The 18,011-nt window shown below is 33.3% G+C and overlaps 2 protein-coding genes and 1 long non-coding RNA gene across 12 annotated transcripts in view; 1 reads left to right on the top strand and 2 right to left on the bottom strand.

The window, feature by feature from the left end:
• Positions 1 to 98: 98 nt before the first annotated feature.
• On the bottom strand, positions 99 to 17,309 carry Moca-cyp (nuclear cyclophilin protein Moca-cyp). Of its 8 annotated transcripts, none has more exons than XR_013874931.1 (24): positions 17,191 to 17,309; positions 16,751 to 16,824; positions 16,413 to 16,489; positions 15,893 to 15,971; positions 14,842 to 14,963; positions 14,510 to 14,616; positions 14,175 to 14,242; positions 13,859 to 13,925; positions 13,524 to 13,603; positions 12,919 to 13,072; positions 12,311 to 12,418; positions 11,625 to 11,720; positions 8,582 to 8,617; positions 8,264 to 8,355; positions 7,741 to 7,807; positions 7,501 to 7,560; positions 3,327 to 3,365; positions 2,294 to 2,367; positions 1,814 to 1,897; positions 1,537 to 1,685; positions 1,136 to 1,284; positions 797 to 935; positions 590 to 679; positions 99 to 384 (listed from the first exon to the last, which is right to left on the bottom strand). XR_013874931.1 is itself a non-coding variant. In XM_080148255.1 (22 exons), exons 1-22 carry the CDS (start codon positions 17,269 to 17,271, stop codon positions 873 to 875), a joined length of 1,926 nt encoding a protein of 641 aa, XP_080004381.1. In that variant the 5' UTR covers positions 17,272 to 17,309; the 3' UTR covers positions 99 to 872. The 8 variants fall into 8 exon arrangements, 1 of the variants encoding a protein (XP_080004381.1); XR_013874935.1 differs by having other exon boundaries at positions 99 to 369; positions 616 to 679; XR_013874930.1 differs by having other exon boundaries at positions 99 to 425; positions 590 to 935.
• Positions 10,508 to 11,204, top strand: LOC145305659 (uncharacterized). 2 transcript variants are annotated; one of them, XR_013874676.1, is made up of 3 exons: positions 10,508 to 10,573; positions 10,760 to 10,887; positions 11,111 to 11,204. It is a non-coding gene; the product is annotated as an uncharacterized LOC145305659 (long non-coding RNA). The 2 variants fall into 2 exon arrangements; XR_013874675.1 differs by lacking the exon at positions 10,508 to 10,573 and having other exon boundaries at positions 10,584 to 10,887.
• Positions 17,307 to 18,011, bottom strand: part of LOC145306228 (F-box/LRR-repeat protein 4-like) — a 10,414-nt gene continuing 9,709 nt past the window's right edge. The window contains exon 21 of one of the 2 annotated variants that reach the window (XR_013874936.1): positions 17,307 to 17,858. The gene's annotated coding sequence lies outside the window, so the exon portion shown is untranslated. The remainder of the gene's footprint in view (positions 17,859 to 18,011) is intronic. The other variant, XR_013874937.1, reaches the window with a different exon arrangement.

Genomic DNA, 18,011 nt, shown 5'->3' with positions numbered 1-18,011 from the left:
TTAGTTTTCTTACCTAATGATTCTTTTAAAAAACGATACCGCAGAAAATTTGCTGCCAATTACAAAAAAAATCCGCGAACAAAAGTCAACAAAATGAGATACAAATAACAGTTTATTAATATTGGTCAAAAACACACAGAGAGCAACAAAAAAAATGCAGAGAAAACATCTGAAAAAGCACAAAAAAAGAACACGTAGAAAAATTAACATCTTTTGATTTTGTAATTTCAAGCAAATTTTAAAATAACCATTTTTTTTTTAGAAAATGTAAACGAAATTGGCTATGTTTTAAAAGGCTTATTATATGGTAACAATGAATTGGAAATGTGATATTGTAATAAACCGCTTTTTCAACATTTAATACTTACTCTTATTTAGAAAATTCTGTGAAAATATTAGTAGAAAGGGACAGCAAATATCATTAACTTTGGTTTAAATGAATGAATTGAAAGTAGGTTACAGACAAATTTTTAGAAATATAATTAAGTACCTAATCAAAATACATAATTCGATTTTGAAATATTAAATATGAGCAACTTCATATTGGAACTTAAAACTTAAATATCTAGGATTTGCTGTATCTTTCTACCATTATTTTCTTTGAAATACCATTACCCATATAAAATTCAGGGTAATTAATGTTTAATGAAAGGAGGTAGGGGAGTATATTTCTCATCATCTAGGCCAAAAATAATTATGTGATCAAATAACATTTATGAATCTTTTGTGATATAAGCTAGATTCGTATTTATACTGCAACATTAAAGAAACTGCCAAAATGTCAAGTTGCAATTACATGGCTAATTTTTACAAATATGGTGAAAATTATGCCCCCCCCCCCCTCCCAATATTTAAATATTTTGGCCTGGTTTTTAAGATCTGCTTCTCCTACGAGATGATTTCTTGCGAGAACTTGAACGAGATACACGTCTCTTCTAAATAAAAATAAAACTTTTAAAGGAGTAATAAGCAATTTACATCATAATAAAGGATGGAAGAGTTTTGAAAATTGTTAGTTTTTATAACTTAAACCAGATTTAAAAAGAATCCTTGGGTGTCATTTTAATTTACATTCCAATAAAACCTCGCTATATTAATTCAATTGAAAATTATCCAAATATCTGATGAATTTTACCTTCTCCGGAGTCGGTGACCGCTTGCTGCGTCTTTTGCCGCCTCCACGCGAGCCGGAACGGTCACGCGACTTCTTGCGGTCGCCTGAACGGTCACGTGACTTCTTGCGGTCACGGGAGCGCGACCTGGATCGTTTCTTCTTCTTTTCACCTAGAACAATTTTGTCCTAATCTTTCAGAGCTTTCCCCCAAAGTGCCTAGCGAGCATCACCTTCTCCCCTTATTTCTAATTAAAATTTTTTAAAAATGTGTGTTAAAAAGTTTGTTTTCCCCTCTCCCCCAAGATTGCTATAATTCTGCAGAACCAATGGAGGGTGGAGGGTTTAGGGCGATTAAAAACTCTCCAACATTGCTCCGTATTCGATTAAAACCAGTTTCAGCAACAAAGAGTAAAGAAAATAACCTGAATCCTTTCTACGTCTTGAATTGGACCTGGACCTCTTGCGGGCACTTCTGGAGGTTGACCGCTTCTTGGCATCACGTGACCGAGACCTCTTGCTGCTGCGCTTCTTATCACGGGACCTGGATCGTCTTCTGTCATCCGACCCTTTCCTATTATGAAAAAGAAATTTAAACAAGAATGTCAACATTCATAATTAGGTATTAAAAGCACAAAAAAAATCAGAGATTGACAAACGGACACAGTCAGTTATAGAGGAGGTGTCTGTATGTCTATCTACCTTTTCTTAACAGGAGAGGGTGAGCTGTTTGCCCGCTTTCTCGATTTTCTTGCTGGTGCCCTATCATCGTCATCATCGGTGGAACTAAAATATAAACAGGGGTGATTACATGCAAAGGCAGTGATTTTTTTGTCTTCAAATTGGCTTTTGTTATCTGATTTACATCCCCAATGATAAACAAAATTGTCCCTTAAAATTTGCGACAAATAAAATTATTGATTTAAAAGTAAGCAGACTCAAGATCAATCAATCAATCGATACTTAGTAATATTTCTCAAAATATAAGCAACAAGTTATTAAAAACAAACGGTACTTTCTTTATGATTGTCTCACACATAATATTCTAGAGTTTAGACCTGACATGAATTGAATATTGAATAAGCTCCTAATCAAAATCCTTAATTTTTCAGATAGGATTCGAAAATGAATGATTATATGTTTAAGTTATTTAAGCCCCTGCATTCCTAAAAATTTATTTACCTGGAAGAACTCTTTCTTCCCCTGATGCTGGTTGATGCCTTGTTGGAATCAGGGCTGTCCACCTTTTTCTTGTCCTTAAAACAATACAGTAAATATCAAATATACGGTTCTTTTAGTTAAATTCAAATCAAAGAAATATAGAGGATTTATCAGTTCTTAAATACAAAAATGTCAATTCCTAATCATAAAAGACGTTAAGATTCCATAATAATGGTATGGTACAAATGTATGTTAATAGTCTGTGCATAAGTGATAAAATAAATACCTTACATTATTTTATTTCAAGATAGTCGGAAGTATAAACGATATTACCTATCATGAAAACTCCTATCGTACTTAGTAGCTGAGTAGGCATAGACAAGTCTTATTTTTTTTAACATTTTTTGTACGTACCCACATTATAGAGTAGTTTAACTACTAATTACAAAAAAGATTTTCTCAAAATGCATAGCGGGAACAAAAAAACCCTCCCCCTTTATTTAATACTAGCGGATACGCCCCTAGAGGCCTCTAGGGACACTTGAGGAGAGGAGAGTCGAATTTTCTAACCCAATTTATTATTTTAGATTTTAAAACAAAAAGTAAAAAAATTTGGGGGCGATTTTTTTAGGGGGAGTGCCCCCCCATTTTTAATTTTAGTTAAAAAAATTTAAAAAAGAATTTGGGGGGGGGATTTTTTTCTACGGGCGATTTCTCTCGGGAGGGTAATGATACCCTCCCCCAAAATAATTATAAACCTTCCAGGGACCTATGAGAAGCTACCCTATTAAGTAGAAACCGATCGGTTTAGCGGTTAGCGAGATCCTTCGGTACAAACACACAGACACACAAACAGACAAACAGACATCATGTTACTTTAGTATAAGGATAAATCGTGTTTTTGTGTTTTTCCTCAGGTTATGTTATATTGGGTGCAGGGTTTAGGCATAAAGAACACCCCCAATTAATTCAAATTATTTAGAAAAAAATGGTGGGAGGGGGGGGGGGTGCTCCCTAAACACTTTGAGGGAAAGCTCCTATCTAAAATATTTACCTTGCTTGGACTAAAATACTGGGGGATCAGGTTGCGGGCCTAAAATATCAAATATTGGCAGATTAGAGAGAGTGAGAGCCTAACAACAGGAAATGTCGACAAAAACCATGCCAGCCTAAAATACATCAGTTGTTAGATTCATAACAATATTAAAATGATTTCAGGGATCGGACAATGGACGATAAATTTATTTACATCCCCAATTTTGATGAACAAATGACACATCGTGTATGTAGATAAATTATTGGGTGGAAATCGTTATGGTAAAAGTATTATTTACAGTCCAATGTTAAATCCCTCCCTGTAAAAAAGTTTTCCGTTTTTTTTTGTAAATTATGTATTAATCATTCAACCTAAAAAAGCAGAAGTGTACAATGTACCACAATGCCATCGAAGGTGATTTGACTTTTGTGTCAGAACCTGAATTGGGACATAGTGCATTTCATTACCCTAGGTTAGGTAACTTCATTTCACTTTTCAATAAAATCTAAAATGCAGCCGTTTTTGCAGGAGGTACCATTTTCTGTGAAAATTTTAGAGGAAAATTAAACAGTTTTTTGTTAATTTCTACTTCTATTTTCAACTGAAGAAAAAATCCTTTTGTGTATATACAGAATCATTGTTGTTACTTAATTTCATCAAAAAAAAAATTTAAAAACTAACCCATAAAAGCCGATTTTTCATTTTGTTCAATATGGGTAAAATAAAAATATTACCATCTCCAAAGGGTTAAAATCAAAATTTCAAAGCTCTAAAATGTTGTTCATCGAAAATAAATAGCAGTTTATAAGGACTTTTTGCATCCATCTTCTCATTTAACAGGGAAAAAAAACAAAAATAGAATCTATTTTTTCAGTGTTGACATAAAAAAAGCGTTTGATTAAAAATATAAATAATAATTTTTTTAAGAAGTGCTAAAAAGTAATACAGACTATTCAACTTTACCTCTGACATTTAATTAGATGTAAAAAAATCTATTTATCATAGCAGACAATTATGATAATTTTTTAACAAAATTTTCACCAAAGCATTACTGATAAACAAAGGACTTATTAGATAACATACTATATGCTCCTTTGTAAAAAGATTTTATAAAAAATGTATTCTATAAGAAAATCATGTTTTCAAATGGACATTTCAAATTATAGAGTAGCTTTTGAAAGTAGAATCTATTTAATCTTTAAAGAATTAAAATAAAGAATAAAAAACTTGAAAAGTGTCGCTTAATTTAAACTATGTTATTTAAAAGTTGGATTCGGTAGAATGTGATGGAAGGTTTTATTTTACTAACCTTTCCCTAACTTCTTTTACCCGGAATGATTTTAGGAATTTCCCCATTCCTTTGAATTAAAAGCTGCTAGATGCTAGTGGCGCATCCCAAAGTTTTACATAATAAGATTAAAAACAATGTTTTTCTGTCCGACTTAATCCCAAATAAACATAATTTAGAAATAGTCACAATTTTAATAATGGATGTAGAATATACATGGATATTATGACAGGGGGAAATTGTCGTCAATTAAGCTTGCTAACATGAAACCCATATATTGGTCAGTTTGTTCATCCAGAAAGAGGGGAGGATATAAATGTGGTAGAGGGGGAAATATTCATTATCCTTATCAGAGAACATGAAAATCCAAATAATAATATATCCATTATTAGTAGCGAAGCTACTCTATAATTCCAATGTCCGTTTATCTCTTTTATATTTTTTAAAACTGGTTTACTTTAGCAATGTATATAGAATACATGTATATATTAACAAGGGAAAATTTGTCGCCAATTTAGCTAGCTAATATGTACCTCGTTTATTAAAGTTTGTTCATCCAGGGGGTGGATTAGGGTATTGTAACTTAAGCTGGCTGTGAGAATTACTTTATTACAATACACAAAAATCTGGTGCAACATCCAAGTAATAGTAATATTTCTATAGCATTCAGCAAATCTGCACATGGTAGAGAAAGGTACGAATCTTAGCCAAAACAAATTTCATAACTAAAGACAAAATAAAGACCTACTGCTGCTATGTCAGATGAGCAGTATTTATAGTAAAAGTAGGGGAAATGCCTTCTCTCAAAAACAAGTGCAACCCATAAACATGATCATTTTGGAAAAAGGGTATGTTACAATATAGTCTGCAATATTTTGGATCATAAGCGTGCAGAAGGGGATGTATACAACCCCTTGAAACAACATTTTATGAAGAACTGCATATCCCTTTTATCACCCTTGAATAGAGAGAGAAAGAGACAGAGAAACAAAGAGAGAGAGGGAGATTGATTGAGAGAGATAGAGAGAGAGGGAGCATAAGAGAGCGTGAGTTAGAAAGACAATTTTACCTATAAAATAGACATTAAACATTCAATCTTGTCATTCTAATATACATACAGTACTAAGGTTTTTTGTCTGTATCCAAAATTCTCGGAAATCGCTGGTCCAACTTGGTTGCACTTTTATTTGGGTGTGGTTTTAAACTATTTTCAAGATCAATATCGCCCTAAAGTCAAAGGGTAGAACAACTCATGGATCCAAAGGGATAAGACAAAGGCCAATAAATTGATGTACATCCCCAATATTGAAACACAAAATTACCTTCTTTAGAGCTTAAGATTAGTGGTTGAAATGTTTGAACAGTCAACTTAATAAACTAACCAATTAAAAAAGTCATCGAAGTTGTTAAACCAACATAATTGTAAAACTTTAAGGACTAGTGTAATAATTTAATAAACATTGGTATCTCTCACTCTGGGAACAGCTAAACACTTGAAGCTACTCTATGATTTGAAATATCCATTTGAAAACATGATTTTCTCATAGAATACAAATTTTTAAAGGAGCATTTAGTATGTTATCCAATAAGACCTTGGTTTATCAGTAATGCTCTGATGAGAATTTCCATAAGAAAATTTATTTTAATTGGCTGCTATACAAAATTGACATTTTTTACATCTATTTCAATGTCAGAGGTAAAGACTGAATAGTCTGTATTACTTTTTAGCACTTTTAAAAAATAATTTTTTTGTTGTTTTTTTTTATCAAATGCTTTTTTTATGTCAACACTGAAAAAATAGATTCTATTTTTGTTTTTTTTCCCTGTTAAATGAGAAGATGGATGCAAAAAGTCCTTATAAACTGCTATTTATTTTCGATGAACAACATTTTAGAGCTTTGAAATTTTGATTTTAACCCTTTGGAGATGGTAATATTTTTATTTTACCCATATTGAACAAAATGAAAAATCGGCTTTTATGGGTTAGTTTTTAAATTTTTTTTTTGATGAAATTAAGTAACAACAATGATTCTGTATATACACAAAAGGATTTTTTCTTCAGTTGAAAATAGAAGTAGAAATTAACAAAAAACTGTTTAATTTTCCTCTAAAATTTTCACAGAAAATGGTACCTCCTGCAAAAACGGCTGCATTTTAGATTTTATTGAAAAGTGAAATGAAGTTACCTAACCTAGGGTAATGAAATGCACTATGTCCCAATTCAGGTTCTGACACAAAAGTCAAATCACCTTCGATGGCATTGTGTACATATATATGTACACTGTGTTTGTCTGTCTCTAACGCTAAGTTTTCGCCAAATTTCTATTATTTTTTGCATTGGTTTTTCAATTTAGTTAAAGCTTGCAGTAAGCCACAAAAATCTTCGGATCTACTGCAGTTCACGGTAAAATATTGCTGGTAACGAATATTGCCAAAAATCTATGAATTTTTAAGGCTGATAAGACTGTTTTAAGCGGCACAAGAAGGCCTACAAATAATCTGGAATAGCCATAAATCAATAGTGCATAATTTTCTCGCAGTACAGAGAAATGCGCGAAAAAGGCCTATTTAACGCGTCTTTTCTTCAGTGAAGCTTTCCCTGTGCATCATTAGATCTTGGCTATTCCAGATTATTTGTAGGCCTTCTTATACCGCTTAAAGTTGTGTGCGGGTATGATCTGTACGTTCAGCCGTTTGGCAGCTAGCAGCCTTTAAAATAGATTTTTTGGCAATATTCGTTACCAGCAATATTTTACCGTGAACTGCAGTAGATACAAAATTTCTACCTTGACGTTAAATGCTCAATATATGAAGACTAGAGCCTTTTTTCTAAATCATGCAGTATTTTTTCTATCTATCCATATCCTTATCTATCTATCTCCTTGCTATCGTATCTTTCTAAACCTGAGTTTCCAAGGCTTTCAGCCTCAAAGTGTCCTCATCCTCACTTTCATCCTCTTTATCCTAAATAATGAACAGAATTATAGAGTATCTGCGCTACAAGAATAAAAGGAAAGAACATACAAAAACTTTTGGTTACTGATATATATACTTACAAAATCAAGGCATAAATCCTTGATATTTTTACATTCACACTCCCTTTAAGAGACATTCTGATTACATAATTCAAACTAAAATACCGACCTGTTTTTCCATAGCCTCAAAATCTAAAAGATCATCCTGGTCTTTTAGCGGCATCATGTAGTCATCCCTCAAAATATTAATTGCATTAATTTATTGGCTTTTTGTTATTAATTTCTTATTTATTTGCGGAACGGCTATTTTTATGTTGTTTTATCAAAAACAAGTTCGTAAAACTATATTAATATGATTTTTCGAATTTGAAGAACAAACAAAATCATGGATTGACAAAAAGACAGTTTTAGATTTTCAGTGGTCATAAAAAGGGAAAGAGAGAAAAAAATGACAATAGAAAATCACAAAACCTTTAAAAAGTCCATATATATCTTTATGTATTATGACCGACAGACCGACGGACCAAGTAAGTTGTATGACGAAGATCTTTTCCCTCATAGTGTTTAGGCCGAATGGACGGACTGACTGACAGACAGACAGACTGACAAATGCAAAAATAGAGTAGCTTCGCAACTAAAAAAATGTTGTTAGAAAGAACAAAAATAATCAAAGTAAGGAAAAGTCAACTTACTTTTTCTGAGACGGGGGAGGGGCTTTTTCCTCCGTTTCCTCTTTGAACCTTCTTTTCTCTCTCTTCTCAATCCTCTCTCGCATCTCCTTTTCCTTGTTAAGTATTAAGTTTAAAATAAGTTAACATTGGTTGAGGTTTCAAGAGTAAAAAAGAATGAAAATTTTCGGCGGTTCCGACACCGTTTATTATTTGCCTTCACGTGAATTCTAAGCAGTTCCACATTGTACTATTTAAAATCTACTGTCAAGAAACTGTGTCTTTTAACTTATTTGCTGTATTTTTTTGGGCAAATTTTAGAAAGTCTCTATTTTTCCTTACCTTCATTTCTTGTTCACTCTTTCTGCGGGCTTCATCCTAAAAAATGTTTTTTTTTGAGATTTTTCTGTAACTAAGAATATTTTTGTTGTTGTATATAATTCTTGTAGATAACTTCTATATAATTTTCGGATCCTGTTTAAGATGTACGGCTGTTTTTTATGCGTGAAGATTCTTCAATGTGCAATCAATATATGAATTATTTGGTCCGTTGCATTGGTCTGTCGTTTATGAAGCACATGACATTTGATTTGTTTGAAATATAAACGTTTAGAGATTTTCAAAGCATTTATTAGGGTTGGCATCCGAATCCGAAATCCACCCAATTTTAAGATTCCTTATCCGAATCCGCAATTAAAATTGCACATTCGGATTGTTAATTTTTATGACTTTTGTAGCACTTAAAAAAATTTAAAATATAAAATATTGTAAAATGGTGGATAGCATCTAAAGTTTTTTTTGTATTTTATTTTCACAGTAGCTTTTAATGCTTAATTTAGTGTAATGAATGTTATTATTTAAGGACTTCTGTGATTTCCCCCAAACAAGCAAGTGGATCACGTGCAAAGGAAATTAAGAAGCCTAGAGAAGAAAGAATCTATAGTTTTATCTCTATTGTATTATGTACGTCCTTAGATGGTTTTATAATGTTGGAGTTGTACCAACCAACAGGGGCGTCCAAGCTTTTTTTTTTGGGGGGGGTAAAAAATTTTAGGGGGGGGGGGTAATTCGTGTTTGGGGGGGGTAAAATGGCGCGCGAAGCGCGCCGAAATTTTTTTTTACCCCCCCCAAAATTTTTACCCCGGGGGTAAAATTTGATTGGGGGGGGTAATTACCCCCCCTAAAGCTTGTTGGGGGGGGTAAATACTCCCCCCAAATCTGTTGGGGGGGGTAATTACCCCCCCCAAACTAATTTACCCCGGGGGTAAAATTTTTGGGGGGGGTAATTTAATTATGTAAAAAAAGTTAATAAGTACTATCCTATAACATAAAGTAGTAAGTAAGGTTTATTTGACTATAGCTTCAGATTTCATTACTTTTAATACTGAGTTCTCCTTTTTAGGAAAGCTTCACATAGATCCCATGATGGTTCCACACTATTATAGGTCAATCCTTTGAGTGGTTTTAGGCTATTTTTCTCCTCCCTTTTTACCCTTTAGAAAACACGAGTTCTTAGATGCTAAGGGCGCCACTACTATTCAAATATATAGTAGTATCTCATTCTTTAGAACATAAAAATACAATAATTAACTCACTAACCAATGAACCAATATGATTATACTTTAAAGTGAAGCGTCTTATAGGTCCTGGTAAGTTTTATAACTAGTTTTGAGACACCCTGACATCCTCCCAAAAGAAATCGCCTATAGAAATTCTTTTTCATTATTTAATGAAATATTTAATTTAGTTAGGTATCTATTTTATGGAATCTTCAGTGCTTTACAATTACATCATAGATCCCCGGGATGGTTTAGGGGGGGGGGGCGGGGATTACTCCCCCCCCCCCCCCGAAAAAAAAAATTTTCAGTAAAATTTTTTTTTAAGAACATTCAATTTGGGGGGGGTAACTACCCCCCCCCCAAAATTTTTTTTTAAAGAACATTTATTTTGGGGGGGGTAATTACCCCCCCCAAAATGGTTTGGGGGGGGGTAAATACCCCCCCCAAAATCGTTGGGGGTGCCTACGGCACCCCCAAGGTAGGGGTAATTTTTTTTTGGGGGGGGTATTGTTCAAAAAATTTTGGGGGTGCCTACGGCACCCCCAAAATCGTTTGGGGGTGCCAAATGGCCCATTACCCCCCCCCTTGGACGCCTATGCCAACCAAGCCTTCTTTGTATGTATAGTTTTATCATGTTTTTAATGATAGGGCCTATCAATTTAATTTGATTAGGTTTCCAAGGTTTTATTTTATATTTATGTCTAATTCTATTTTCAGACCAATTTCACTGTAAAAAATGTATGTACATCTTATGCTAATCTGTGATGTATTAAAGGTAAATATTTATGTATATTAATAGTATTGACGAGTCAAAGCAACCAAAGATAAAGTGATACGCTCCTAATACGCTCATAACTACGATTATTCTATTCATTATATAAGAAAGACACGCTCCTAATGATATAGAAATACGTTTGAAGAATGAAAGTTTCATGGCTTTAGCTTATACTGTATTCTCTAGGCCTATGGGGAATGCTGTGCACGCTGGATTCACTGACACAAGCAAAACCAAACCGAGAAGAATGCCATGGATTACTCAAAGATTAAGCTGCTTGGGATTGGCCCGTGCTTTACCAACTCTTGCACAATGTAAGATTTTAATATTTTATTTTATTATATTTTTCCATTTTTACAATGCCTTTGTTTTATGGTAACTAATCTTGTAATAATTGGACACTGTAAAAAATTAATGTCCACAACTTTTAATGTGAATTGGTCTGATAATTTTGTCCTTATAAAGCTTTTAAGAAATTATTAATAGATTCAAACAAAAGTAAAGTAAAAGACAATTAATTCTTTCTTTCTTTTTCAGGTTTTTAAACCGTTCAAAGTATAACCAAAGCTTTATAAAAGTATTGTACATGAGCTATATGTGAACAGTCTGAAACTGTGTTAAATTTTTCAGAGTGTAAAGTGACTAAATACGGGTTAGTTTGGCCAAAACCCAAAAATGATTTTTTACAGTGAATTGAATCCTAAAGGTGAGAAATAAAATATTTCCCGTACATTTAGATTATGTAAGGTTAAAAATTGCCGCTGTAGGGGCTAGAATTTTTTATTTATCAAATATTGCTAGAATCCGCAATCCACAATCCGAAAATCCGCAAAAAAACAAGAAACCGCAATCCTCGGATTAATCCGGTATTTTTTTGTTTGGATTTTTGTAAGAATCCAAATTCGACCCAAAAATTGAGCGGATTGCCAATCATAGTATTTATCATTTCATTTTCTCTCTTTCTGTTCTTAATTTTTCTCTCATAATCACTGAACATCTGCTCTATAAATCTCTTTGTCCTTTTGTCCAACCCTAATAATAATAATCTTACCTCTTTTTTCATCTGTTCTTCCAATTTTTTCTGTTCCTGTCTTCTCTCCTTTTCTTGTTCTCTGCGCTGTTTCTCCTTCTTCTCAGCCTCCCAATCCTTAAAATGAGTTAATTTATCATGCCTAATACTTAAAAAAGGACCGGGACGACAAAAATTGATTTTAAGGAATTAATTCTGTAATGGTGGCTTTAAGTTCTTGGAAAATTAGTTTTTTACCAGTCTACTGCACCTGCAAGTTTTTTTATTTGGGAAAAATTTCAAATAACCCTAACTAGGCCAATAAGAACCTGTTTATTTTCGCTACTTTAGGGAAAAATGCCCTCGTTTTATGGTTGTTAATAAACAAGCATGAAAACATCCATACAAGCGAAGCTTCGCTTATTAAATGTATTACAAGTATCACCATTTAAAACATCACGATTATAAGACAACTACACAAAAATTAATGTTCAAATATTTAAGTCAATATCTTAAAATGGACAGAAGGGATTTTTTGTGTGTGAAGATTATAGAGTGGCTCCGCTATACCTAACTGTTTCACAAATCACAAATGCAATTTTGGATTCGATAAAACACAATTAAATGCCTAAATTTACTACCAAAGCTACAGTTACAAACTTTAGGGCCGAACCTAATTGAAAAAATAGCTTCGCTTCAAAAAGATAGATATAAAGAATTCAACTTACTTTCATACTGATGGTCCTTCTCTCCGCCTGTCTCCAATGTGGTGGGGTAACACTACGGCTGCGACTCCTGCTCACAGCTTTGTACATCATGGAGCCACGTCCTTTTACCTTAGAAAGACACATTTATTCTAGTAGAATTACTTTTATGAGGAGGGGGGGAGGGTCGGTACGTATACCACGAAATACAAGTTTTGGCGAAGTAACTAACTATCAAAGGCTTAAAGAAAGTCAAAACATCAATAAATTGGTTGTATAAACTGATATATTATGAAAATGCTTTAAAACAAGAATTTTTATAATGGCCGGGTGAGTTGATTTTTGTAATATTTATGGTGGTATGATATTAATATATAATAAATGTAATAGGTATAGATAAGGGATTCTTAAGGCTAAGACAATGGACGATAAATTGTTGTACATCCCAAATAATGTAAAAAATTACCATTTATGTGGATTACATTTATATTTTATTCAGTGAAATGCTTGGGCACTGCTAGATAAAACCAATTAATCATTTTTAAATATAAATATCTAAATGTCCTAAGGTTCTAAGCCAACGAATGAGAAAATTTTTCTTCCTCTCTGTAGAATGTGAAGCTAAGATTTACCTTTTTGCCTCCAACCTTTCTGTCCCTATTTCTCTCCCTGCTCCTTGACCGCCGACGGTCACGGGATCTTGACCGTTTGCTGTTCTTGCGTGACCGAGAGTTGGACCTGCTTTTTGACCGAGAGGATGAATGCTTCCTTTGCAGAAATCTTGGTCTAGAAAAATTGATATTTAAAAGGTTTTTTTTATAAAGAACAAACAGGCGAACAGAATGTTGGATGAATGAATAATTAAATGGATAGATGGTTGAGAAAAGAAAAAGATATATATTAGATATACAAAAGCTGAATCCAAAAAGTAAATTAATAGAAAAAAAATATTTGGGTGTCAAAAGAAGTACCTAACAGTTGAAATCATTTGTTTTTTTGGGAGTGGGGTTTGCTTTAGAAAATAAAACGTTCGTCCCTTCCAATATTTACAAACTTAAAGACAGAATTTTAAGAATCGAGAGTATTAATATATGAATAAGTTAGTTTATTCCGCTAAGCCTCACCCCTCCCAGTCCCCATATTTCTAAAATAAAGTGACAATAATGATGGGTGGGGGTGGGTTCAGTGCAAACCATGCACTTTGAAAGGGAAAGCACTAATAGATTCTATTACTCACTTTGGAACGTCTGGAATTTCGTCTGGGTCAATGTTTGAAACTTGGACCAGGGGGTGGGCCTCTCCCTCATTCTCTTTATCCTAGGAAAAAAGATTTGAATAAGTCATCATCATGTTACCAATGCCAGACAGCACCTTTGACACTCTGAAAGTTCGTTTAAGCATTATTTATAAGTGTGCAAAAATGGGAGCGTCAACATCCATCGTTAATATATATTAGGATAATATGGAAGGCCCCCTCAAGAAACACACCTTAATTGCAAAACCGTGTGCACGTTAATAATGTTTATGTAACCCGAATTAATGAAATCCAAATGATAATTGTTGTTTTGTTACCTTATTCTTCTTTTTCTTTTTTTTCTTCTCTTTTTTGCATTTTTTCTTCTTCTTTTTCTCTTCCTTTAAGTTTATCCTTTAATCCTTAATTCGAGAAATGTTTGAGTTGTAAAAACAGCGAAAAATAATATCAAAAGCTACATAGGGCTTACAGTATTTTTTCAGTTTTAAGTTAATTAAATTGAAAAAACTTTAGATTTTCTAACATAAAGTTTTCACAATGCAAAAGTTTTTTCCTTGAGTCACGTGATTTATTACTGAGAAAGTGAAGGGGGGGGGGGCGGTAATAGGATGATATAGGGATATTCTTTCCTTTTCTTCTTCCTCGCTTTGTTCAGCCTCACTGGACTCGCTGCTGGAACTGGAACTCTCTGCTTTTTTAGCCTAAAAAAATATGTTCAACACTTTTAGTGCTATATAACGCCTTAAGGATAGTCTTCATTGTCATAATCACTTTAAATAATTTCATAGAAAATGAGAAACACACTCCAACTATCAGCATCAAGATCCAGACAAAGCAGCAGTAGTTACCATTTGTAACCTTTCTAATATAACATGGTCATGACTGGAACCAGACAACTCCCCAAGATCTTTTAGGTATGCTACCAATTGTACTAAGTAGCTAAATTATTTAAATAACCTTCAAGCTACCTTAGATTTAGGGATAAGTTCCCCAGAGTTGAATATTCTTGCATCAACCAGAGGTCTGTTCTTCTTATCAACCTGCAACTGCTCGATTTCTGATATGATCTCTTTTCCTAGACAAGAGAAGGCGATAAGGTCAAAAAACTTTGGGTACTTTTGGTGAATTTTGATTAGTTGGTTCAAAACTATACATGACTAGGTAAATCTTTAACCAATAAAGATTCTATAGAATGGGTATTTAATTCATCTTATCCCCAAAGTTCCCTGCTACTAGGTTATACTTAAAGTAATGTTTGAAATAGACTAAACGATTCTATCCAAATATAAGAAAGGCCAACCTTGTAGAACATGTCCAAAAACTGTATGAATACCATCCAGATGAATAGCTGGCTGTGTCGTGATAAAGAACTGAGATCCATTCGTGTTGGGCCCCTTGTTGGCCATGGATAATAGGAACGGCCTGAAAAAATTTATGGTTTAATAAGTTTTTGAAATTATGTTCATAGAATACGAAATGCCATAATTGTTAGGCTGGGTTAAGGTAAGTTACGATCGTAAAGGTTTATTATAGTTTAAGTAGGTATGGGTTTATAGTGATTTTTCTTGTTTTTCTGAAAGGGTAATTTTAACAATCACAAAGGGAGGAGTATTGCGTAAAATCCGTGAGTTAGCTTCATCGAAAGCGATTATTAAGTCTAAGAATTCTTAATATTGACAAAATGCATAGTAAACGCATATTTAATAACACTTTAGACTTAATAATCGCTTTCGATGAAGCTAATTCCCGGATTTTACGCAATACAAGCACAAACTACAGTTACTCCTTCCATATACATTTTTAGGTATATATTTTTAAAAAATGTTTGGTAAAAGTTAATATCATTACACATATCTTTACCCAAAGAATATCATTTTAAACACAAACCTTTTAAGGTTCACTACTGTACCTACTTAATGAACCTCAATTCGTCAAATGCATTTTAATTCCTTTACAGACAAAACGAACTTTTTAAAGATGAAATATCCCACTTGGTTGTTTGGTTAGCCACTGCGGGATGGAGCCGTCCCATTATTAGTAGTTTTAAAATCAGTTAGGAATTTAGTTAATTCCGTCGTCAGGCTTATTTAAAAATTCTGAGGCCAGAATAGGCTGCGTCCATAAATCAGTTAGGAATTTAGTTAATTCCGTCGTCAGGCTTATTTAAAAATTCTGAGGCCAGAATAGGCTGCGTCCATAAATCCAGGGGTGTAAGCTCTGTGGGCTTGGCTCTGCAGTTAAATCAATGTTGAACATCGTGCACAATGTAACATCCATACATCCAACAGAGGCGTAAAAGCTGTATACTGTAACACCTGCCATAAATATCCCACTCTGTTGGTATGCTGTACCTGTCGTGTTTGAGATCAAAATTTTCATCCTCAAATTGTCCACCATAAATGGATTCTCCGCCCTTTCCGTTTCCATCTGGGATCCAACAACTATTCATTTCTTACTAGTAACTTCGCTAAACCATTGGACCGCTTGGACCATTGTGGTACGATCGTTTAATCCGTTTAGGAGATATGAGCCGACATACAGAAAGCCATCCTGTTACTTTACCTAATTGATTGGGTATCAGTAAATGCATTTCTGATTTCTAATGCCGGATATCCTCCATCCGGCTGGGTTCAATATCTGATATCCGGCCGGATATTGAAAATAGCCGGCCCAACCATTCTTTATTTATTATTTGTACATCAAATGGAAGCTTTATCGCTGGGATGAAAGGGCTTTAGATGAATTAAAATGTTTCAACTTGTGTTTCTTATCACTCCAAATAGATCCTTTAAAATGTTTGAATACTACCTAGGTAGCTATTTTTAAAAATAAATCTGAGCTTGTGTACAAATGAATAAGTTGTCATCCCTGAGAAATCTCCGCACTGAATCATGAAATCCTTGACAACCCTGTGAAACGTGGTGCCAACATAATGCAGCGGTTTCCCTACAATTTAATGGTCACAAATACTTTTTTTCTCTATTAAATCTCCTCTATGTGCTAAGTGTATGTCAGTCAGCAACTCCTCTTTGTCACCTTTCTCTCTCTTTTTTTATTATATTACACTGCGCTAGTATGGAAAAAAATCTACCTAGGTAGGCAACTTTCTATGGCAATTTCTATCAACGTTTTTTTCTTAACCAATCTTACACTAGTTTTGAGTTATTGCGCGAATAAAAAATATTTAAATTTTTTTTTGTGACTTTCCTGTGGTTTTTCCGATGCCCTTTTCTCCAGTGCACAGACAACGGAAATTTTCACAGGTCTTGGGAGTAACATCACTACGATTCATTTCATTTATTTAGGCAACTAATTAATAGTAGTTTTTAAGAGCGATGATTCCTGTTATAACTAGGTAAATTTTGGAAAGTTAGAAATATTATAAGTAGAAAGTATTGACTATGTTTTTTTGGACTTTTTGAAAACAACGTTTTACATGATCGATACAATTATCCTGGTTTATTGACAATAACTACACAAATATTTAAAACTGAAGATTTTGCTGCTTCTCAACAATTTCAAAACATAAATTGCGTAAAAAGACTCAATTTTCTAATTCTATCGATTATGGTTAGCTTTATACTAAATACTTGCTGCGCAATCATTATATTATCCTTGATTATTAATAAGATAAATAAATGGCATCCCTGTAAAGCTCAATAACAATTCTGCCCACTCTCTGTCCAGATATGGTGACATCAAAGAAACAACGGGGCCGTTTCACTCCCATTTTTATTTACCTACCTAGTAGGTAGGTAACTGAAATCTGTAAATTTTTATTTAGCAAAAAGGGACGGTCCATGAACGAGGGTTTAAGAGTTTTGGTCTTTTTCATCCAACATTTGTCACAAGGCCTTGCATGACCTTTTTCTGGAATTCCTAACCAGTGCATTCTCCCTACTCTTACTCTTTATATTAATGTCGTACATCTGGCATAGCAGCAGTAGGTTCTATATAAAAGAGATAGAAAGAGTGTAGGGTTTCTTCACCATTCAAAGAAAATGGCATTAAAAAACTAACTCACGCTATAATCTATAAGATTTTCGAAGTTTCTACTATATACTGGTAAACTTATCAACTCTCATTAATGGATAGTCCCATTTGAATATTTGTGTATACTTTTTATATTTTACAGTTATCTTTATATAAATTTAAAACAGCAGTCCAAAGTATGTAAAAGTAACAACAAAAAATATTTATGTTAAAAAAACAGTCTTCTTAAAATTAATTTACATTTTTTTTGACTAAATAGGTAGGTTTTATAAGATGTGTTTCTGACAATTTGAGCATTAAAAAATATTTTATGCCTAATAAGCTCTTGTATGACATAATACTTGTCAATGTCCACTGAAACGGATGTGAAAAAATATAAAAAATAGGATAAATCCTATGATTTTTTCCTGAGCAAATCATATATCAAATCTAAATATCTTTCATGGAAGAAAATTAAAGTTCAAATTAGAACCAACT

This window comes from Acartia tonsa, chromosome 14, assembly GCF_053477335.1.
Source record: "Acartia tonsa isolate MP-2025a chromosome 14, ASM5347733v1, whole genome shotgun sequence".
Classification (NCBI taxonomy): domain Eukaryota; kingdom Metazoa; phylum Arthropoda; class Copepoda; order Calanoida; family Acartiidae; genus Acartia; species Acartia tonsa.
The sequence above is the reverse complement of the archived record's forward strand: the minus strand, read 5'-3'. Positions and strand labels throughout refer to the sequence as shown.

Bases quoted from the DNA above. Each gene is read 5' to 3' on its own strand.
- Moca-cyp (XM_080148255.1), bottom strand. From the start codon at position 17,271: ATGGGAGTGAAACGGCCCCGTTGTTTCTTTGATGTCACCATATCTGGA. The intron at 8,356-8,581 runs GTAAGGAAAAAT...ATACTTAACAAG, and splicing joins AGAGTGAACAAGAAATGAAG to GAAAAGGAGATGCGAGAGAG. The intron at 3,366-7,500 runs GTTTAGAAAGAT...TTGATATTTTAG, and splicing joins TGAAAGCCTTGGAAACTCAG to GCCCGCAACCTGATCCCCCA.